We start from the raw sequence: 19,528 nt of genomic DNA on the forward strand, positions 1-19,528 counted from the left end.
GCCCGGCTCTAGCAGCCAGAGGAACAGTGTCTGTGTTCCAAGCGCAGTCAAAACCTCCCGCATCCAGCCTGGCTCAGATCGCCACAGCCACGGAGGAAAAGCAAGCCCAGGAGACATGCATGTAAGCAAATGACGGAAGGTGTCAGAATACGATGGTGCCTGGGACAGGAAGAGCTGCTCCCAGACCTGGAGGCCCCGTCCTCAGGGTCCTCTCTCCCCTTCTCACTGAGCTTTCATGACTAGACCTGTGACGACAACATTGTTTTACACAAAACATACCGTCTGATTTTATCTCCTGATTACAATGCCCAGCTACTATAAAGCACATGCGATAGTCTATTAATGTTTTTATCGAGGTTATAAACTATTTTAAGGAAGGACTCAATGGAGACCATGGAAAGGACCGTACATCTTCCTTCCCAATGAATGGCTTTCTTAGTGGCTTCATGGAAAGAATAACAAAAAAGATAAATCTGGAAAGATAACTAATAATCTACTAGAATTACCCTTAGCCAGCACCATGCCCCACTGCTGTTAAAAATAAATCAACGTAAATATGCCTTATCAGATATACAGATATTAAAACCATACTGTGGAGTAGAACAGACAGGTTCAAGCAAGACAGGGGAGATGAACAGAACCAGCTGAGGAGGCGATTCCACTGAGATCAGTTACTTCAACAACTATTAACCTTACACATTTAAAACACTGAACAAGAGCCCAAGTATGCATTTCTGAGAATGACTGGAAGGTAGCAAGGAAAACACTATCGGGATCAAAATACCCGGTCCCCCGATGCACGCTGCAGTTACTATTTTGATATGGCTTGTTGGTGTTGCTATCGGCTTCTTGTTCTCCTAAGATTTCCAACAGCAGAGGAAACGGGCCCCGCTGGTTTCAGCTGACCTCCACATTACGTCATCTACAGTCCGTCATGCCACTTTCAAGAGAGATAAAACATCCTAGCATTTTCTTCTCTCCGCGCTGCGGAGTTCAAAAGGGAAGGGCAACCATCTCCCTGGGCCTCCGCTCTGAACTTGCTCCTTGTGAACTCGCTTTGAACTTTCTCCATGTATCACTCCAATTTTCATTAAAACGTCCCTGTGAGTCACCATCTCCCTGCAGAATCAGAACCAGAGGTAACGGGGCGGGAGTCTCGGGGTGACACAAACGGAACAGGCTGGAACCCTAACATTCAAGTCAGAAGGAAACAAAAGCCTCACGAACGGTTTGCACTAGACACAGCAGCAAGGCCCAGGGCTGGGGGACAGCATCATGGGGAAGGACCGGTCAACCGGCTCCTAAGTCTCCTCCCACCTGATGGCTTGCCCAAGCATTTTTATTAGTGGCTTCTCAGAAATCAACAACAGAAAGAAATCATAATGGATCCTTCCAACACTTAGGATCCACCAGACTCGGCGGTTTTCATGGCAGGGATGAGCTAGGCAGAGTTTGAGAAACCAATCTAAAAATGAGGAGTGTTGTCGAGGTGTTCTTTCTGCAGCAGCGCACGTGGCCTGCACCCCCAGACATCACCCACACTCCTCGGAGTGAGCCTCGGGGGTGGATGGAGCCAGTTCCTGTGAATACCGGAAAGAATCCAAGTCTGCTGATCCCAAGTGATCAGGTTGAGTTGGGTATGTGGGTATCAGACCCAGGATCTGAAGACATCAAAATAATTCTTTTGAGAGCTAGAGAGCTGGCTCAGGGGTTAAAAGCACTTGTTGCTGTTACAGAGGACCTGGGTTTGGTTCCCAGCACCCACATATCTCACAACCATCTGTAAATCCAGTTCTGGGGGATCCAGTGCCCTCTTCTGGTCTTTGTGGGCATTGCCTGCACATGGTGAACACACATACATGCAGGCAAAACATCCCTACACACAAGATAAAACATAAATAAATAAAAACTACGTCTGTGTGTTATATGTGTGGCCTTTTCTGACAGGGAAAAATGGCTTATTTAATTTTGTTCCTATGGAAAACTGGTTGGTAACTCTAAAAAGGTATTGTTTTTGTTTTTAACTTCCTTGTGTTGCCAACACATATAAATATACATTTTTCACATAAAATGGTTCATTTCATGCTCTTTGTCAGCTACAAACCTCAGAGAATTTTACAGCAGAGCTTTCAGAAATCAAGCTTTTATATCAAAGATCTCTTAATCAAAATCACATTTTCTCTGAATTATCGTCTCCCGAGTCAAAACATGGTTTTGAAGTCGTGCGTACCTTAGATGGGTCATATTGCTTGAGTGCTTCAAGGAGTCTGCGGATTTGTATTCTCGTCTCTTCTTCACAGAAGAAGATCCACGCTGAATTCTTGCTATACGTTACAGAAAAGCTGATGGGAAGAACTGGGTTAGGGCAAACGGATTCATAGTGCACATACTATATAATGCAGCAGATGAGTTTACAGTAAGATTTGTTTGTTTGTTTTTGTTTTTCCTGAGACAGGGTTTCTCCGTGTAGCCCTGGCTGTCCTGGAACTAGCTCTGTAGACCAGGCTGCCCTTGAAATCAGAGATCTGCCTGCCTCTGCCTCCTGAGTGCTGAAATTAAAGGTGTGTGCCACCACTACCCAGCTATATTCCTTCTCTTTCTTTTTCCTTTTTTTTTCTTTCTTCTTTTTTGGAGTTTATAGTAAGAAACCAGTATCTAGGAAATAGGTGAAGGGTAAACAGAAGGAAAAACGTCTAGACTGTTCTCTGCGTAGTCCCACTTGTATCTCAGCTTTGTGTCTCAGCTCTGAATGCAAGGAAATCCAGGGATTGGTGGTCTCCAGATGGGAAGGGTGCTTACAATTCACTCTGCCCATAACAACATCAGTTTAGAAGAACAATTTCAAACCTGAGTTTGAAGCACTCATCAGAGACACATCTAAAAATTAAAACTATGGGGCTGGAGAGATGGCTCAGCAGTTAAACACACTGGCTGCTCTGGCAGAGGACCTGGGTTTGAGTCCCAGCATCCACATGACTGCTCTCAACCATCTGTAACTCCAGTTCCGGGGGATCCAATGCCCTCTTCTGGCCTCTGTGAGTACTGCATGCAGGTAATACGCATACTCACAAGCGGGCAAACACTCATATATAAACTACAGTAAATCATTTTTTAAAAGAAAGTAAGCAAAAACTAATTACTATTAAGAGCCAATCACTGGGGGGAAAATCTAGTTAATACAGTAATCGCAAAATATAAAACTCAAACTTACTGCACTTAGTATCTCAGGAAACATACAACCTCTTAACAATTTGAAAAATTTACTAAGGTATGCAAGAGTGTGGAGGCCCAAATGCCAATGATTGACAGCATTTGAGTTAAAGGTACCTACTGCGGTAACAAGGGAAGGATGGTCCAAGCACCCTCCTGCTTCGCCAACTGATGGAGAAGGAGCACTCTGGGGAGATCCTGGAAAGATAACACGAAGGAAGAGTAAGAATACAACAACCCTCAAACCCTGCAAACGGCGCTGCTGTGCCGAGTTACCAGGCGCTACCCTCCACGTCAACCTGCCTCTCACTGTGCTTCAGGATCTGCTGCAATGACGTCGTGTCTCAGAGGAGATCAGCCAACTTCCCTACCCCCAGACCCCAAGAGTGTTCACCGGGATAACTGGAGATTTGCAAATGTCATCAAGGTTCTCTCAGCCAGGGTTGTTTGTCAGGGATCACTCAGGGGCACAAAACAAACCTTTATACACATGGAGGCAACGCATGCTTTGTGAAACCCTCTGTCTGAGCAAAACGATGCAGCATCCCAGCTATCTCGCATGCCAACGTTTTGCTTAAAGTACCCAAAAATCCCTCTAAAGATGTTTTACACCATAGAAACACTACTCTAAATACTAGACCTACCAAATTAATTACGCAGGCGATAGGAACGGCTCACTGAAAGCCCCACAAATTGATAAATGCAGAAGGAACTAGGAAAGCCTAAAATAAGGCGCCATGGCTACATAAACACCCACGGATGCAGACAGTGTAACGACCGCAAGGCTGTGCACGTTAGCTTGAAACGTCACTGCTGCTTGCTGTATCTCACGTCATTAGGGAAGCCGGCAGTCCGAACGTCTCAGCTCACATGCTTGGGCCTTTTCCTGCAACACACACTGCCGTGTCTCGTACTGGGTGTCAGCTGTAAAGTGAATTCAGGGTGACCCCAACAAGGAGTTTAAGAAGGAGTTCCTCCCATCTGGAGTGCTATGGGGTCACTGACCACGGCACCACACACGCACGCCGTGCTGACCACAGCACCGCCCACCCATGCCACACTGACCTCGGCACCACCCACCAACGCCGCGCTGACCACGGCTCCACACACACGCACGCCGCGCTGACCACGGCACCGTCCACACACACCACACTGACCACGGCACCGCCCACACACACCACACTGACCACGGCACCGCCCCCACACACCACACTGACCACGGCACCGCCCCCACACACCACACTGACCACGGCACCGCCCACGCACGCCGCGCTGACGACCACGGCACCGCCCACACACACACACACACACACACACACACACACCACACTGACCACGGCACCACCCACCCATGCCACGCTGACCACGGCACCGCCCACACACGTCACGCTGACCACGGCACCGCCCACACACGCCGCGCTGACCACGGCACCGCCCACACACACACACACACGCCGCGCTGACCACGGCACCGCCCACACACGCCGCGCTGACCACGGCACCGCCCACACACGTCACGCTGACCACGGCACCGCACACACGCTGCACTGACCACGGCACCGCCCACACACGCCGCGCTGACCACGGCACCGCCCACACACGCCGCGCTGACCACGGCTCCACCCACACACGCCACACTGACCACAGCACTGCCCACGCACGCCACGCTGACCATCGCAACACACACACACACACACACACACACACACACTCCACACTGACCACAGCACCGCCCACCCACGCCGCACTGACCACGGCTCCACCCACACACAGCCACGCTGACCATCGCACCACACACACACGCGCGCACGCACACACACACACACACACACACACACACACACGCCGCACTTGAGATAGGGGGTCAAAATCGCTTTGACTCCACACCACTCCTCCAGCACAAATCAATGTATTGCTGAAGAGGTAGCTTTTACTATAAATTGCTGCCGCTGGATATCAATTCACTCCATTCCCTTCTTTTATGTAGTATTTGTTCCAGTTTTCACGCACAAATTCAAAAAACACAGTCAAAAGTCAGACAAATGATGTGCCATGCTCAGAAAAAAGCAAGCCTAAAGGCTGAATTAAGTTATCCAAGATAGAACAAAATCAATAATTCAGGGCCTCTCTACTGTTACTTCTGAATTATGCACAAATTGTCATCACCTTTTAAAAACTGTAATGTATGCACAGATGCATATATATATATATATTCATGGAGGGTTACAGAAGAGCAAAAATCATGTATAAACTAATGATATTAATACTTGCATAATGCTGAAATAATTATGTGTGGATGTTCATGTGAACCAGATAAGATGTACAGCAAATACTGTTAAAATCTTGAGATAGAAAGCAAGTGCTAATAAGTCACAAAGTAGCCATTAAAATGATTATAAAAGTTAGCCAGGCAGTGGTGGTGCACGCCTTTAACCCCAACACTCAGGAGGCAGAGGCAGAGGCAGACAGATCTCTGTGTTCAAGGCCAGCCTGGTCTACAGAGAGAGTTCCAGGACAGCCAGGGCTACACAGAGAAACTGTCTCGAAAAACAAAACAAAATAAAATTATGATAAAAGTATTATAACAATGGAAACATCTTTATGTCAATAGAGAAGCTGGTACGATTCCTATAATAAAGCAACTTCCCATGTGAGCAAGAACTGAGGGAACCAGGTAGTGACGGTTTGTTTTGTTGTGACAGAATCATAAGCTACATGTTTCCAAAAGCCTTCAGTAGTTACCATATGATCCTATCTTTTTTGTAAATTGAGACACGTCTTACTCTTCTATTGCTGTGATAACACCGTGACCAAGGCAACTTATAAAAGAAAATGTTTAATTTGGGCTTACAGTATCCAACGGACATGTCTCTTCGTGTTCAAACCCCACTCCTGGTACAGACTTCTGTCTTTGTTGCTCTTCTATTGCTATGATAAGACACTATGACCAAGGCAACTCACAGAAGAAAGTATTTACTTAGGGCTTACAATTTCAAAGGGCTAGAGTCCACAACAGTCAAGGCTGGGAGCGTGACAGGAGGCACAAAGGCCTGACCCTCGGGCAGCAGTTAACAGTTCACATCTGGAGACAAAACCACGAGGCAGAAAAAGCTAACAGGGAAAGGAGTGGGCTTCTGAAACCTCAAAGCCACCCTCAGTGACACACCCCCTCCAACAAGGCCACGCCTCCCAATCCTTCCCAAACAGTTCCATCACTGGGGACCAAGCGTTCAAACGTATGAGCCTATGGGGGCCGTTCTCATTCCAGCCACCACCAGAGGAATGGAACATTCCTCAGATTTCCACTTGTAGATATGTATTCCACATCCCCGCGGTGGGACACGTATGGCGGCCACAGGCAGTCCCAGGCTTCCTTGCCAGCAGCAAGGACACTTTGCTGGCAGAGGCTGCTGCCGGCTTCTGAATGACTCCTACCACCATGCAAATTCAGCGAGCGCTTAGCCAGCACAACACAGGAGTCAAACCCTCTTCTGAAACAGATTCTACGGATTGGCAGTGGACTAAACCCACGCCTGACTCCATTACTTTTAATTCACTAAATTGTTTGACAGGGGTCTCCTATCTACTTCTATTTGTGACTACAAGAAGGGCCGGGTTCCTGTCTGTTCTGTGCCCCCGTATCTCTTAAGAAGTATTTAATAAGCATGTGTCTTGTGGATTACAGTCCCTAGATGTGTGCTCAAAAGCGACAGGCAGGCGCCAGCTGCCACGCTCGGGAATCTGGACTGACGTGAGAGCAAGCCACGCCCATCTCAGTTATAAAGACATCTTAGTCTACTCTAGCTAAAAAGCCCGAGCTTGTATTCTTGTCACATGATTCTGAATAATCCAAGTCACAATAGGGGCTGGTGAGGGGGTTCAGTGGGTAAAGCTGTTTGCTGCTCACACCCCGACAGCCGGAATTCAATCCCCAGAACCCACATAAAGGTGGATGGAGAGAACAACTCCACAAAGTGTTCTCTGACTCCGCACACACATCCTAGCATGTGTGATGCCCCCCTACACACACACACACACACACACACACACACACACACACAATGCAGGCACAGTTTTAATATCTAAAAAGAATTGTTTTAAAAGGCCACAATAAGATTTTATATCAAATGGTTTAATTTCTGTTTAATCCATCACTACAAGACTTAGACTGTCTTTAAAGGTGCTATGTGACCAGCTCTATGGCACCTCTACACACACACACACACACACACACACACACACACACACACACACAAATGTTTTTAATGAGCCATTGGAAAGAAGCATTTTTTGAAGTCGAGTGCTTGATCCCTAGTATTTGATCTCTGGGTTTGATCCCCTGCACGGAAAAGTAAAAGTAAAAGTAAAAATAAATAAACAAATAAAAAGAGGTGTCGGGGAGATGGCTTCATGGGTTGGAGCGCTCACTGAGCTTGGGTTCCCCAGCATACACGTAAAAGCCGAGCATGGCTGTGCATGGCTGTGACCCCCAACAAGGTGGGGGACAGAGACAGGAGGACGCCTGGGGTCTGCTGCCTAGCCAGCCTAGCAGCAGAAACAGCAGGCTCCAGGTCAGTGAGAGACCCTGCCACAGAGCAAAGCAGAGAGTGAGAGGGCAGGGCACCTCACAACCTCCTCTGGCTTACACAGGGGTGCGTGCCCCTAAACGCACACACAGACACGCACGCATGCACATGTACACAAAAAGAAAAGAAAATTCAGGGGTGACAGCCACTGCAAATCCTAGCACCTGAAGAAGCTGAGGCAGGAGGACTACTGCCAGTTGAAGCCCAGCCTGGGCTACACAGTGAGTACCAAACCTGTGAGATGAGGAGGAGTAAGAAGAGGGAATTGGGGGGGGGGGGAGAAGAGTTTCCAAATTAAAAACTCGAGAAGATAAAGAGAATGTTGTGCGTGGTTACTCTGAGGATAGTAGAGGTACCCACCATCTAATGTGGCCTGGCCCCAGCCAGGCACTGTTGAACATCTAACGGGCTATGCAGACGTGTGCAGGTGGAAAGGTAACCGCAGAACAGAAGCCGCACACAGGGATGAGACAGACAGCTGGTCAAATGTGGGTAAACGCAAGAGGAGGGGACCGCAAAGACTGATCACGGGACTTCTGACCTGTCAATACGATCCCCGTGTTGGAACCAAAGCCTACTCTTGCCTTGTCACCACCTCCTGGGTGCCATCACCTCTTTGAAGACAGGATGATGCCTCGCACCTCCTTGGAACTCATCTGTTGCAAGACACATGCTCATATTTAAAGCAGACAATGATTACTGAAAGCAAACAAATTTAATTCGGTGCGTGCGTGCGTGCATGCGTGCGTGGCTAGCTGCATGTATAGCTCCATATCTCATGCATGCAGTACCAGCGGAGGCCAGAAGAGGGCGTTGGATCCCTGGGATTGGAGTTACAGATGGGTGTGAGCCACCTTGTGGCTGCTGGGAATCAAACCCAAGTCCGCTGGAAGAATAACCAGTGCTCTTAACAACTGAGCCATCTCTCCAGCCCTGGCAAACAAATTTAAAGCCAGCAGTCTAATTCGGGGGGGGGGGGGTGGTCCCGGTGCGTACACACATTCATCTTCCTCATTTGGAAAGGGGCCTTGATGGAAAGGGTCACAGTTGAGAAATGACTGATTCATCTGATTGGTTCTGTTTTGTGGCGCCAGGGATCAGACCTGGGGCTCCACACATGCTGAGCAAGTACTGAGTTACATCCATAGCCCACGACCACCAACCCTCACACGGAGGGGAACCATGGAGATTTTACGTCTAGAGACATGAATGGGCAAATGGAGAGGCTCACAAATGAAGATACACCAAAGCAAGTGAATATTTCAGCTGTTATCAGTACATTTAATCATTTCACGGATTCAGCTTTGTACCCCTCTCGTCTTCCTGCCTCTGTCTGGAAGAAAAGGTTCAATGATTTAACTCAACCGCTCATCTCTCCTTTCAAAAATGTATTTTATATGTGTACGTGTGTGCCTGCATGCATGTCTCTGCACCACATGCATGCAGGAGCCTTCACAGGCCAGAAGAGGGCATTGGATCCCCTGGAACTGGAGTACAGATGGTTGTGAGCTGCCACGAGGGTGCTGGGAACTGAACCCAGGTCCTCAGCAACAGCAGCCAGTGCTCTTAACCACTGAGCCACCTCTCCAGCCCCTGGTCTCTCTTCGTCCACAGATATTTCTCAGCCATTGTGATCTGTCCTTACCTTCATATACTGGCCTAAGCTTTGAAGATGAAGACTTTATGGCCTCGTCACCCCACCATGTAGCCTCAAGTGCTAGATGAGAGAGCAATCATCAAGTTGCTTGCAGGTGTTAGGTAAAGATGCTAAGGTCCTGAAATTTAACCCCAACTCTTGTGTAGCCCTTGGGCACCGAACTGAGCTGTTAGACCAACAAGTAAACTATAATAAAAATCCACATCTGCTTATTATTATAACTCCTTCTGTAAGAGATATATACTTATTGTCATAATAGGGCTGTATGATGTGCTTCTTGGAACATATATGAGACAGATTTATAACCTTTAAATATAGTATTCATTTATAGGTTAGAATATTATGAGTGACAGTATACTAATATTCTTTCCAAGAACCCAAGTATATGTATGTGTGTGTGTGTGTGTATATATATATATCTTTTCCATATACCTGTCTTAATCATTAACTGTTTTTTCCAGAAAGAAAATGTATTACAGCATTATAAATTTTATTTATAAGCTATGTACTTTGAACTGAACTACTAAATATATTTTTATAGCACATATATATTTAACTAATCATTTCCTCATAAAAGCAGTAAACCTTGGTGTTTAAAGACCTGATTTCTAGGAGCCAAGTATTCCCATCTGAATCTTAGCTTTTTTTTTTCCCTCTGAGCCATGTGACCTTCAGTAAGTCCCCCAAACTAGCTGTGGGCCTGTTATTTCCTGTGATGAGCTAACAAAATCGTCAGGGGGAATAAGTGAGTTATTACATGCTACGCACTTAATAACTATGATTATCATTGCTGCTTTACGGTGTATTTTGGGCATCTATTATGTACCAGGTACGATGGCCTGAAGGAGATGAGCTCACATATCTGAACACTTGGTACCCACAGCTGTTGGTAGCGCTGTTCGGGGAGGGCTAGGAGGTGTGGCCTTGCAGGAGGGCAGCTTTGAGGTCTCAAAACCTCTGTACCCTTCCCAGGGTTCTCTCTGTCTCTCCCTCCCTCTACCCCTCCGTCTCTCCCTCCCCCTCTTTTGTATATTTAGGTTTCAAAATACAAGCTCTCAGCTCGCTGCTCCAGCCACCAAGTCTGCCCCCTGCACGCTGTCCGTCCTCACCAGCGCAGACTCAAACCCTCTGGGATCACCAGGCCCACACCATCTCCTTCTTTCGTACATTGCTTTGTTCATGGTGTTTCATCACGGCACAGACAGGTAACTAATGCACCAGGCATGACTATGGGAATATAATCAAGAGCTGAAGAAGACAGCCACAGAGTCCCTGTCCGCTCGGGTCTCACATTCCAATAAGGGCCAGGCCACTCAGAAACCAATCGACCAGAGAATCGCAAGGACCTATGCCAGGCATAATGCCAACGTAGGTCAAGGGCTGGCCTAAGAAGCCACTGCTCACTAATGAACCCAGAACGGCTGCCATGCAGACCTGCTGACGGGTGCTTCTGGCCTGGCTCCACCAGAGATGGTGCGGGCAAATCACTGACCTCTCTCTCTACAGCGGGTTCCTTTCTGCAGATTGCTGACCGGCCGGGAGGGAAATGCATGCCCTCCTGCCTGCAAACGGCAAAGCACGGGGCACAGCGAGGGCCCCAGAATAAGAAGGAGGGTGATGTGCACCCGGTAAAAACCAGTTATGATGCCTACCGAGGTCCCAACTGTCTCCACTCCAAGCCTGGCCCTACGCACTAGATGTCTCACTGGTCCCTTACATGCCACCTTCCCAGACACGAGCTCAGCCTCTTAGCTCAGAGTAGCACATCTTTATTTTTTTCATCTACTCACACATCTAGTCAGACCTCATCTCCTGCCTCCATCCACAGGAGCCCAGCAAACTTACAATCTCAAGGCTTGCTTCAAATGCCCTAACCTGTGCATGTCTCTCCAGGTGTGGTTAGACATGTCCTTGTCTGTATTTTTAGGGTGTTATGTTTGTATGCAACCATGTAGCAATTCACCCATCTGGAAGCACATGTTCCCCACAGTACAATAGGCCCCCTGACCCAGAGCAGGGTACCACACCCAGTGACTTGCAACCTGGAGAGGCTGCCGCTGCCGACATCACCTCATCATCTGCATGAGGCACTCATCTGTATGTACTGACTCTTAACTTGGTCCTCCTGTCTCCAGTGACACTGATGTTACCTCTAGAGGACAGAGTCCTAAAGCAATCTGCATTTTCAGGTTCCTGGCTCCAGACCCTACACATCCCACTGACCATGCTGGATCACAGGGTGTCTGCCACGCTGGGGAGAACGGAGTGCCTGCCACCTGTTTCCTTCATGACCTTTCTCTTTAGCTTCAGCTACCACTTTGACATAGCCTAGAGTCCTCTGAGGGAGTCTCTAAGGAGGGACTGTCCAGATCCAACTGTCCTAGGGTCATGTCTATAAGAGATTGCCTTGACTGATGATTGATGTGGGAGGACCCAGTCCACTGTGGGTGGCACCAACCCTAGGCAGGTGGGCCTGGGCTGTAAAAGGAACCAGGCTGAGCGTGAGCCAGTGAGTGAGCCAGCAAGCAGTGCTCGTCCACGGGTTCTCCTTCAAGTTCCTGCTTCACGTCCTGCCTTGACTTTCCTCAGTGATAGACTAGGAAGCAAAAGTCAAAGACACCCAGCTTCTCCAGACTCACACGGGGCAGGTATCTAGGGCAGCAAATACTCCAGGCACTGGCCAGCCAAAAGCAGACAACAAATATTGATGAGATGGCTTCTCAACCATTATATAATAACAATTCACTATTGCTGGGCAACCACCACCTTGAGTCGCAATGTTCTATTTCCTCTGTTGCGTGGAATACCCTAAGTAAGGGCATGTGTATAAAGGAGGTTTCCGTGCTGGTAGTGGCTGAGCAGGAAACGGCACTCAGGCTCCAAGCCTCATGGCCTGAGCTCCATCCCTGGGACCCACACTACAGAAGGGGAGAACTGACTCCAGCCAGCTGCCCTCTGAGTTCCACGGCACAGAGCATGGCAGGAATGCATCAGAAGACACAGACACGGCCGGCGGTGGTGGCGCACGCCTTTAATCCCAGCACTCGGGAGGCAGAGCCAGGCGGATCTCTGTGAGTTCGAGGCCAGCCTGGGCTACCAAGTGAGTTCCAGGAAAGGCACAAAGCTACACAAGAGAAACCCTGTCTCAAAAAACCAAAAAAAAAAAAAAAAAAAAAAAAGAAGAAGACACAGACACAAAATAAATGAATACATAATGACATTTTAAAGCATTAAAATAAAGACAAGATGCTTCCAAGAAGTCTAGCTGTGGATTAAAAAGAAACAGTTATTTTAGTGAAAGAATTTCTTTTCTCCTGGGATATTTTGCCCAGTTACTTGCAAGAATTACTTATTAATAATATTACTTATTTTATTATATATTTATCATTTTATATGATTATTAATATATTATTGTACAAAATGTTATTAATATATTCATAAAATGAATAATAGATATCCAGTAGATGGAAGGATGGATAACTTCTTATTCAACATCACTGTAATAAAGTCTCCAATGTAATAAAAAAGACCTTATATGACAAATTAACATCTGTCAATCTCTACCCAAAAGAAAGGGTTGTGAGTGAATAAGCATCCATTTGTTCTCATCCAAAAGGAAAGTATAGTGATAACATCAAAAAGCTGAGGCAAGCCACACGTGGTATCCCACGCCTTTAATCCCAGCACCAGGAGGCAAGGCAAGTGGATCTGTATGAGTTCAAAGTCAGCCTGGTCTACATAGTGAGTTCCAGGCCAGCCAGGACTGCATAGTAAAGATTGTATCTAAAATAAATAAATAATACAAATAAAAAAGATGGAAAAAGAAAAGGCGAAGGCAATAAAATCAGTCGCACTGCTGATTCTCAACGCTAACCCTCTAATGAAGTACCTCGCACCGTCTCTCTGCCAATAAAACACATTTCTAAAATTACCAAGCGTGAGGCCGTCCTTCCCCCGGCTCTTTGCGCCAGGCTCTGCCAGCTTCCCAGGCTTGTTTTATGGAGATGGGGTTGTTTTAATCTAATGAGCCAAGGCCTGACTAACTCAGCTCCAGAAAATGGCAATTCCCACAATTCTCCGTGAACAAGCAAGAGGAATAATTTATTGGCAAGGCTGGGGTTCTGCCAGGTTCTAAATAAGCCTTAGAGTCTCCCCACAAAAGAAGGCAATGAAATTAGAAGCTGTGTGTGGAGGAATGGAGCAGGCGAGAAGAGGGTCTAACGGCGCCGGCACCGTCCCTCTGTGGCCGAGAGCAGAGTGATCTGCCCGGACCCAAATCAAGCACCACTCGCTTGCGGTGTTTTCTCTGTTGGTGGATTGCCTGGAGGAGTGACAGTCTAATTTGTCCACAGTTCAGCCCATGTTTCAGTCTGCAGCATCGTTCTGAACTTTGGTCCCTGCTCCCCACAACACCTCCCACCTACCCAGTCCTTCTACAGTGACTTACTGCCTTGGCCCCATCTACAGGGAGCTTTTCGTTGTGCTGAATGCAATGGGCATTCTCATCATACCACCTTCAAAGGTGCCTGGATCCCCGTGGGGTGAGAAAGCACTACACATAATGTCGTTAAGCTTTGCGTCTCCCGTCCTTTGTTCTTTCCACTTCATCTTACAGTGAAACTCCTTCCGTTCCCATCATTTTAGGCAGCTAGTCTTGATAACTAGACGCCACATTGTGGAAGGTTAGGTTAAAAAAAAAAAAGACCCAGATGACAGCCCTTCTCTGCATTTCAACATAAGCTGTACCAAGAGGAGAGGAACACAAACAATTCCTGTGAGAAGGAGTCGTGCTGGGCTCATAAACCGACATTCAAACCATAATTGGCACCAGATGCCGCGGACCTAACATGTATTTAAACAGAAATCAACTCTGGTGCTTGATTTATTAGGAGAGCGGCACACACACACACACACACACACACACACACACACACACACACACGCTTCTCCAGGGCCCTTCCTTCACGAAGCTCCTCGCCTGCATGCCTCTTTAGACAGTCAGTTTTACCATTTCACATCACTTCTCCATCGGCAAAGCGGGGAAAGAAAGAAGAAGAAATGAAAAGAAATCTGTAGGAGAAATGGCGTTCCTTCAAAATCTGCAGTCGCCCTCCTATTTAGGGACCTGATATTTCATCAACCACAGTGAACATTCTTCTCTCTCCATTCTAACCTGAAAGGATCCTAGTTTGCCGCCCCCCCCACTCCCCGCACATGCTTGCTCTACCCCACAAGCATGACTGTTCAAACTCCAGACCCAGCCAGGCATCCCCGAGTACGCCTTTCTGAGAATTCACATGGTTACCTCCCAGAACGGGGATATAAATCCACATCCCTTGGCTGATTTCCCCCGTCTTTGTTTCCTAATTTCACAGAACTCTCACCCCTCCATCGTCTCCAAGCTCAAACGCAAAACCGATACGAACCAACTCACTCTCTACATTGGGCCCTGCTTCTTAAACCGTGTCGCATGGACATCACGGTTTTCGCAAGCCTGTGGGCTGTCTAAAATCTGCTGTTCATATAGACAAACGGGCCTGATAAAGCTACAGACGCCCGCTGCATAAGCACAGTAGCACGTTTGTGCTGCACACCCAACCTCTACCCAGTGACATCATGCACAGCATGAAACAGTTACCGCTCGCCTTCAAACTGAAAAGAATTGGAACGCCCCTTTTCTCGGGTTCCTCGCTAATCTTTCACACCAGAGCACCCTATAGCTGCAGTCAGCACTGGGTAAAACCTGGTAATTTACTGATTAGAAAAAAAAAAAAAAAAAACAATGATGCTAAAAATCAGAAACCGGCCGGGAGGTGGTACAACAGGCCTTTAATCCCAGCCATCAGGAGGCAGAGGCAGGCAACCTATCTCCGTCAGTTCGAGGCCAGCCTCACCTACAGAGCAAGTTCCAGGACAGCCAGGGCTACACAGAGAAACCCTGTCTTGAAAAACAAAATAAGAAAATTATAAACATCAAGGTGACTATAAACTGCATGCCATGCTTTGAGCAGGAATATTCTAGAACACAAGAAAAATAGTTCCGCCACTCCAGCAGCCGCTAGGAGCTCACTGCTAAACTTCACATAGAGTTAGCGCAGGCACCTATGTCTTATTCACGCTGTAATAATGAGGAATGTTTGTGGTTTTAATAAGACCGTGCTTCAGCACCTTGAGGCAAAGCAGGCCCGGGTAACGGCCCCATCAACGCAAAGGGAGCAGCTAGGAGGAGACTCGTAATCACAGAACCGATTCCATGTTTGCGCCTTGATTTTTCGGCAGGCTTCAGAGCAGCGTGCAACCTGAGAGGAGCGACGAATCATAAACAGCAGTTCTGGGAGTCTGCTACCGTGGGAGGCACGGATATTTTGAGCTATCAGATAAATATTCAAATGATCAAAGCTAACTGCTGATTGCCCCCTGATCACAGGGCAACTTTTAGGAATGGTCTTGGAAGGCATTCTGAGAGACGAATATTGTAAGCTAAAGGCTTCCTGCTCAGGTCCCGGGAGAGCACCCCTAACCCATCCATCACAGTCCCGCACACACCGTCGCACTGGGCCCCCCTTATGTGCGGCCCTTGCACGCGCCCACCACTGTTTCGGCAAGACTGACAGCTTTTCCCATTTCCCCATCTCCGCTCGGAGGCAGGCTAAGCTGTCAACACTTTCCCAAAAGTGTGTCAATTCCTTGAAACAGTTTCCAGTTTGATTTCAACTAGGGAGCACTCCTGCTTTATAAGGCGACTTTCCTCGCTCGGCTGGCACAGCTCAGCAATTAATGCTCAGAAAATGACCTTTTCTCAAGTGCTCACAGAGCCCCAAGGCAAAGCATCTCATCGCTGCCCCACCCCACCCCAAGAACTGCCTACAGACTGAGGACTAGCTGCCAACTATTTTTAAACCTCTGAAATGCCATTCGTGGAATTAAACCAAAGTTTTAATCCCATATGGGAGATAAAACGCTACACAAAGAGGGGGAGACCCAGAACTAAGCAAAGCTGCAAATTCTGCAGTCTTTTGACTGACAGAAGCCTTGTTAATCCACATCTGAACCTGCCTAAGGCGAACAGCACACTCCAACGCTCGCTCCTCAGCAAATTAAGTCTGAGCGCTACAGATCCTCCGGCCTCTCTCCTTAGCCCTCCTAGCTGAGCCACACCCGGGGATGTCAAGTCAGGGTAACAGTAACAGTTGATCTTATTATAATCAGAAGGGGGGTCTCTTTATCACTTTAGACTCTAATTACTATCACGAAAATTAAACACCGCCCCCCCCCCCCTTAATGGCATTACTTAACTACATCTTTTTACATGTAAAACCAATATCGCCACCTAGTGGCAACCAGTGTCCTAACTCACTGAGGATGTAACGAGCTGCTTCCAAAAGTTGACACGATACATCAATAGCAACATTGTCTCTGATCCTGTATTTGGCGTTCCAGTTGGTACCGGGTAGAGGTAGAAGTGGGTCCTTGCTCTGGTATCTGAACATAGGACAAACAGACACCAGGACAAGAGGTGCCATGAAGAGGCCTTGGTGGGATGCCAGTCAGAACAGGAGCAACAAGGTTATCTACAGATGAAAGTTTCCATCACGCTGGACTGAGGTCACTAGCCTGAACAAAAGTACTAAGAGCTATTTGTTCTTCATTTTATTTTTATGTATATGTGTGCTTTTCTGGCCTGTGTCTCTATGAATCACATACACGTGGTGCCCACAGACTCCAGAAGTAAGTGTCGGATCCCCTGGGACCGGAGTTACAGATGGTTGTGAGCCTCCACATGGGTGCTGGGAACCCAAACCCAGGTCCTCTGGAAGAGCAGCCAGTGCTCTTAACCACTGAGCCATCTCTCCAGCTCCCAGCCATTCATTTAAGGAACCTTAAAAACACAATTAAATGAAACAAGCGAGTCCCCAAGGATGATTACCCCAAGACGACTCCTCTCCCGTCTAGGACGTCCACAGCAGTCGGACTGAGAGACTGGAAGTTAAAAGAAGGTTGCCTAGGGCTACCGGAAAGGGGAGTAGGGAGCTGTTTAGAGGTACACAGTACTGGTTTTACGGAGTAAAGGAGCTCTGGAGATTACTGACAACACGAATATACCTGATGTGATTGAACTGTGCCCGAGATATTCATTGTGGGCTGGAGAGATGGCTCAGCCATTAAGAGCACCGGCTGCTCTTGCAGAGGACCTGGGTTCAGTTCCCAGCACCTACATGAGGGCTCACAACTGTCTGTGACTCCAATTCAGGGGATCTGATGCCCTCTTCCGGCCTCTTCACCACGTGCATCTGGTGCACAGACACGCAGACCAAGAATACTCATACACATAAGCAAAATAAATGAATCTTTTTAAATTTTTTTTAAAAGAAAAGAAACATCTATTACAACAGAAAAGAAAGTAACTCAGAGAAGAGAATGAATTTGGGGGAGTCGGGGTGAGCCTGACTCTGAGTAATCAAAAGTTGACAGGATTCAACATGTTCTCTGCTTTTATAATCGGTGGAAGAGGACGTCAGACAGGTAGTGAGTAAGAGCACACACTGGAAAGACACAACGGGTTTGTATGCGACACAGATGTGGGGCCAGCTGTGGGTCAAGGTGGTGCAGAGAATCCAGGCCTGGTGGCACCTGCTTGTCATCTCGGGGCTCAGAAGGCAGCGGTCCCCACTGCTACACCAGTGTGTGCATGTATGTGGAGTATGTGCACACAGGTGCAGTTGCCCTCAGGGGCTAGAAGATGGCATCAGAAACCCCCACCACCACCACCACCACCACCTGGCCGGCTGGAGCTGGAGTTGTGTAAAAATGCTTGTTATTCAAGCAGCAGGACCTGACTTCAGGTCCAGAGCACCCAAGTCTGCCTCTGAAACCCCAACCTGAGGAAGGACACCAGTGGGTGGATCCTGAAGCTAATAGCAGCCAGTTTAGCCTTCCTGGGACTACTGGGTAAGTTCCAGGCCAGTGGGAGATAAGGAAGGGAGGGAGGGAGGGAGGGAGGGAGGGAGGGAGGGAGGGAGGGAGGGAGGGAGGGTGAAAGAGAGAGGGGGAGGGGGAGGGAGGGAGAAAGAGAGAGGGAGGGAGGGAGAGGGAGGGAGGGAGAGGGAGGGAGGGAGAAAGAGAGAGGGAGGGAGGGGAAGGGAGGGGGAAGGAGGGAGGAGGAGGGAGGGAGGGAGGGGGGAGGGAGGGGAGAAGGAGGGAGGTGGAGGATGGCTTGCTTAAGAACTACACCAAGGTTGTCTGCTGGCCTACACACATGCACAGGCCCCAGTGTACATGCATGCACACATATACACACTCCTATTCATATGCACACATATATACATACATATACATAAACATATACACACACCTATTCATATGCACATATACATACATGTATACACACACCTATTCATATGCACACATACATATACATACACGTATACGCACACTTATTCATACGCACACATATATACATACATATACATACACATATACACACACCTATTCATATGCACACATACATACATATACATACACGTATACACACACCTATTCGTATGCACACATATATACATACATATACATACATGTATACACACACCTATTCATATGCACACATATATACATACATATACATACACGTATACACATATCTATTCATATGCACACATATATACATACATATACATACACATATATATACACACATATATATACATATACACACATATGTACACACACACACACAAGCTCATGCGCACACACAGGAATTGTTGACGGTCACCACTATTCTGGATCCACCCCCTCCATCGGGAGGAACTGGGAATGAAGCTCAGCGTAGAGCTCGTAACTGTCGAATGTGCAGGAAGCTGATGCTAATCCCCAGACACCAAACCAAACCACAGGAGACACAGGGGGGCATGTTCTGCATTCCTAATCACAACTGATGGGTCTGGCTTTGGTGGGAGCCTCAAGCCACCCTCCCCCCAGGGCCTAGAATCAGTGTTAAGTATCCAGTAACCAAAGCCTCAAAGAAAACAGGCACAGCCAGTCCCAAGCAGCACCTTCCATATGTATGTATGTATATATA

The 19,528-nt window shown here is 47.6% G+C and overlaps 1 protein-coding gene across 2 annotated transcripts in view; it reads right to left on the reverse strand.

Moving 5' to 3' along the window:
- Positions 1-19,528, reverse strand: part of B3glct (beta 3-glucosyltransferase) — a 97,225-nt gene that overhangs the window by 44,424 nt on the left and 33,273 nt on the right. For both annotated transcript variants that reach the window (XM_076561221.1, XM_076561220.1), the window contains exons 5-6: positions 3,332-3,408; positions 2,231-2,342 (exon numbers count right to left, since the gene is read on the reverse strand). In XM_076561221.1, coding sequence (XP_076417336.1) covers positions 2,231-2,342; positions 3,332-3,408 — 189 coding nt within the window. The remainder of the gene's footprint in view (positions 1-2,230; positions 2,343-3,331; positions 3,409-19,528) is intronic.

This window comes from Peromyscus maniculatus, chromosome 23 (assembly GCF_049852395.1).
Source record: "Peromyscus maniculatus bairdii isolate BWxNUB_F1_BW_parent chromosome 23, HU_Pman_BW_mat_3.1, whole genome shotgun sequence".
Classification (NCBI taxonomy): Eukaryota; Metazoa; Chordata; class Mammalia; order Rodentia; family Cricetidae; genus Peromyscus; species Peromyscus maniculatus.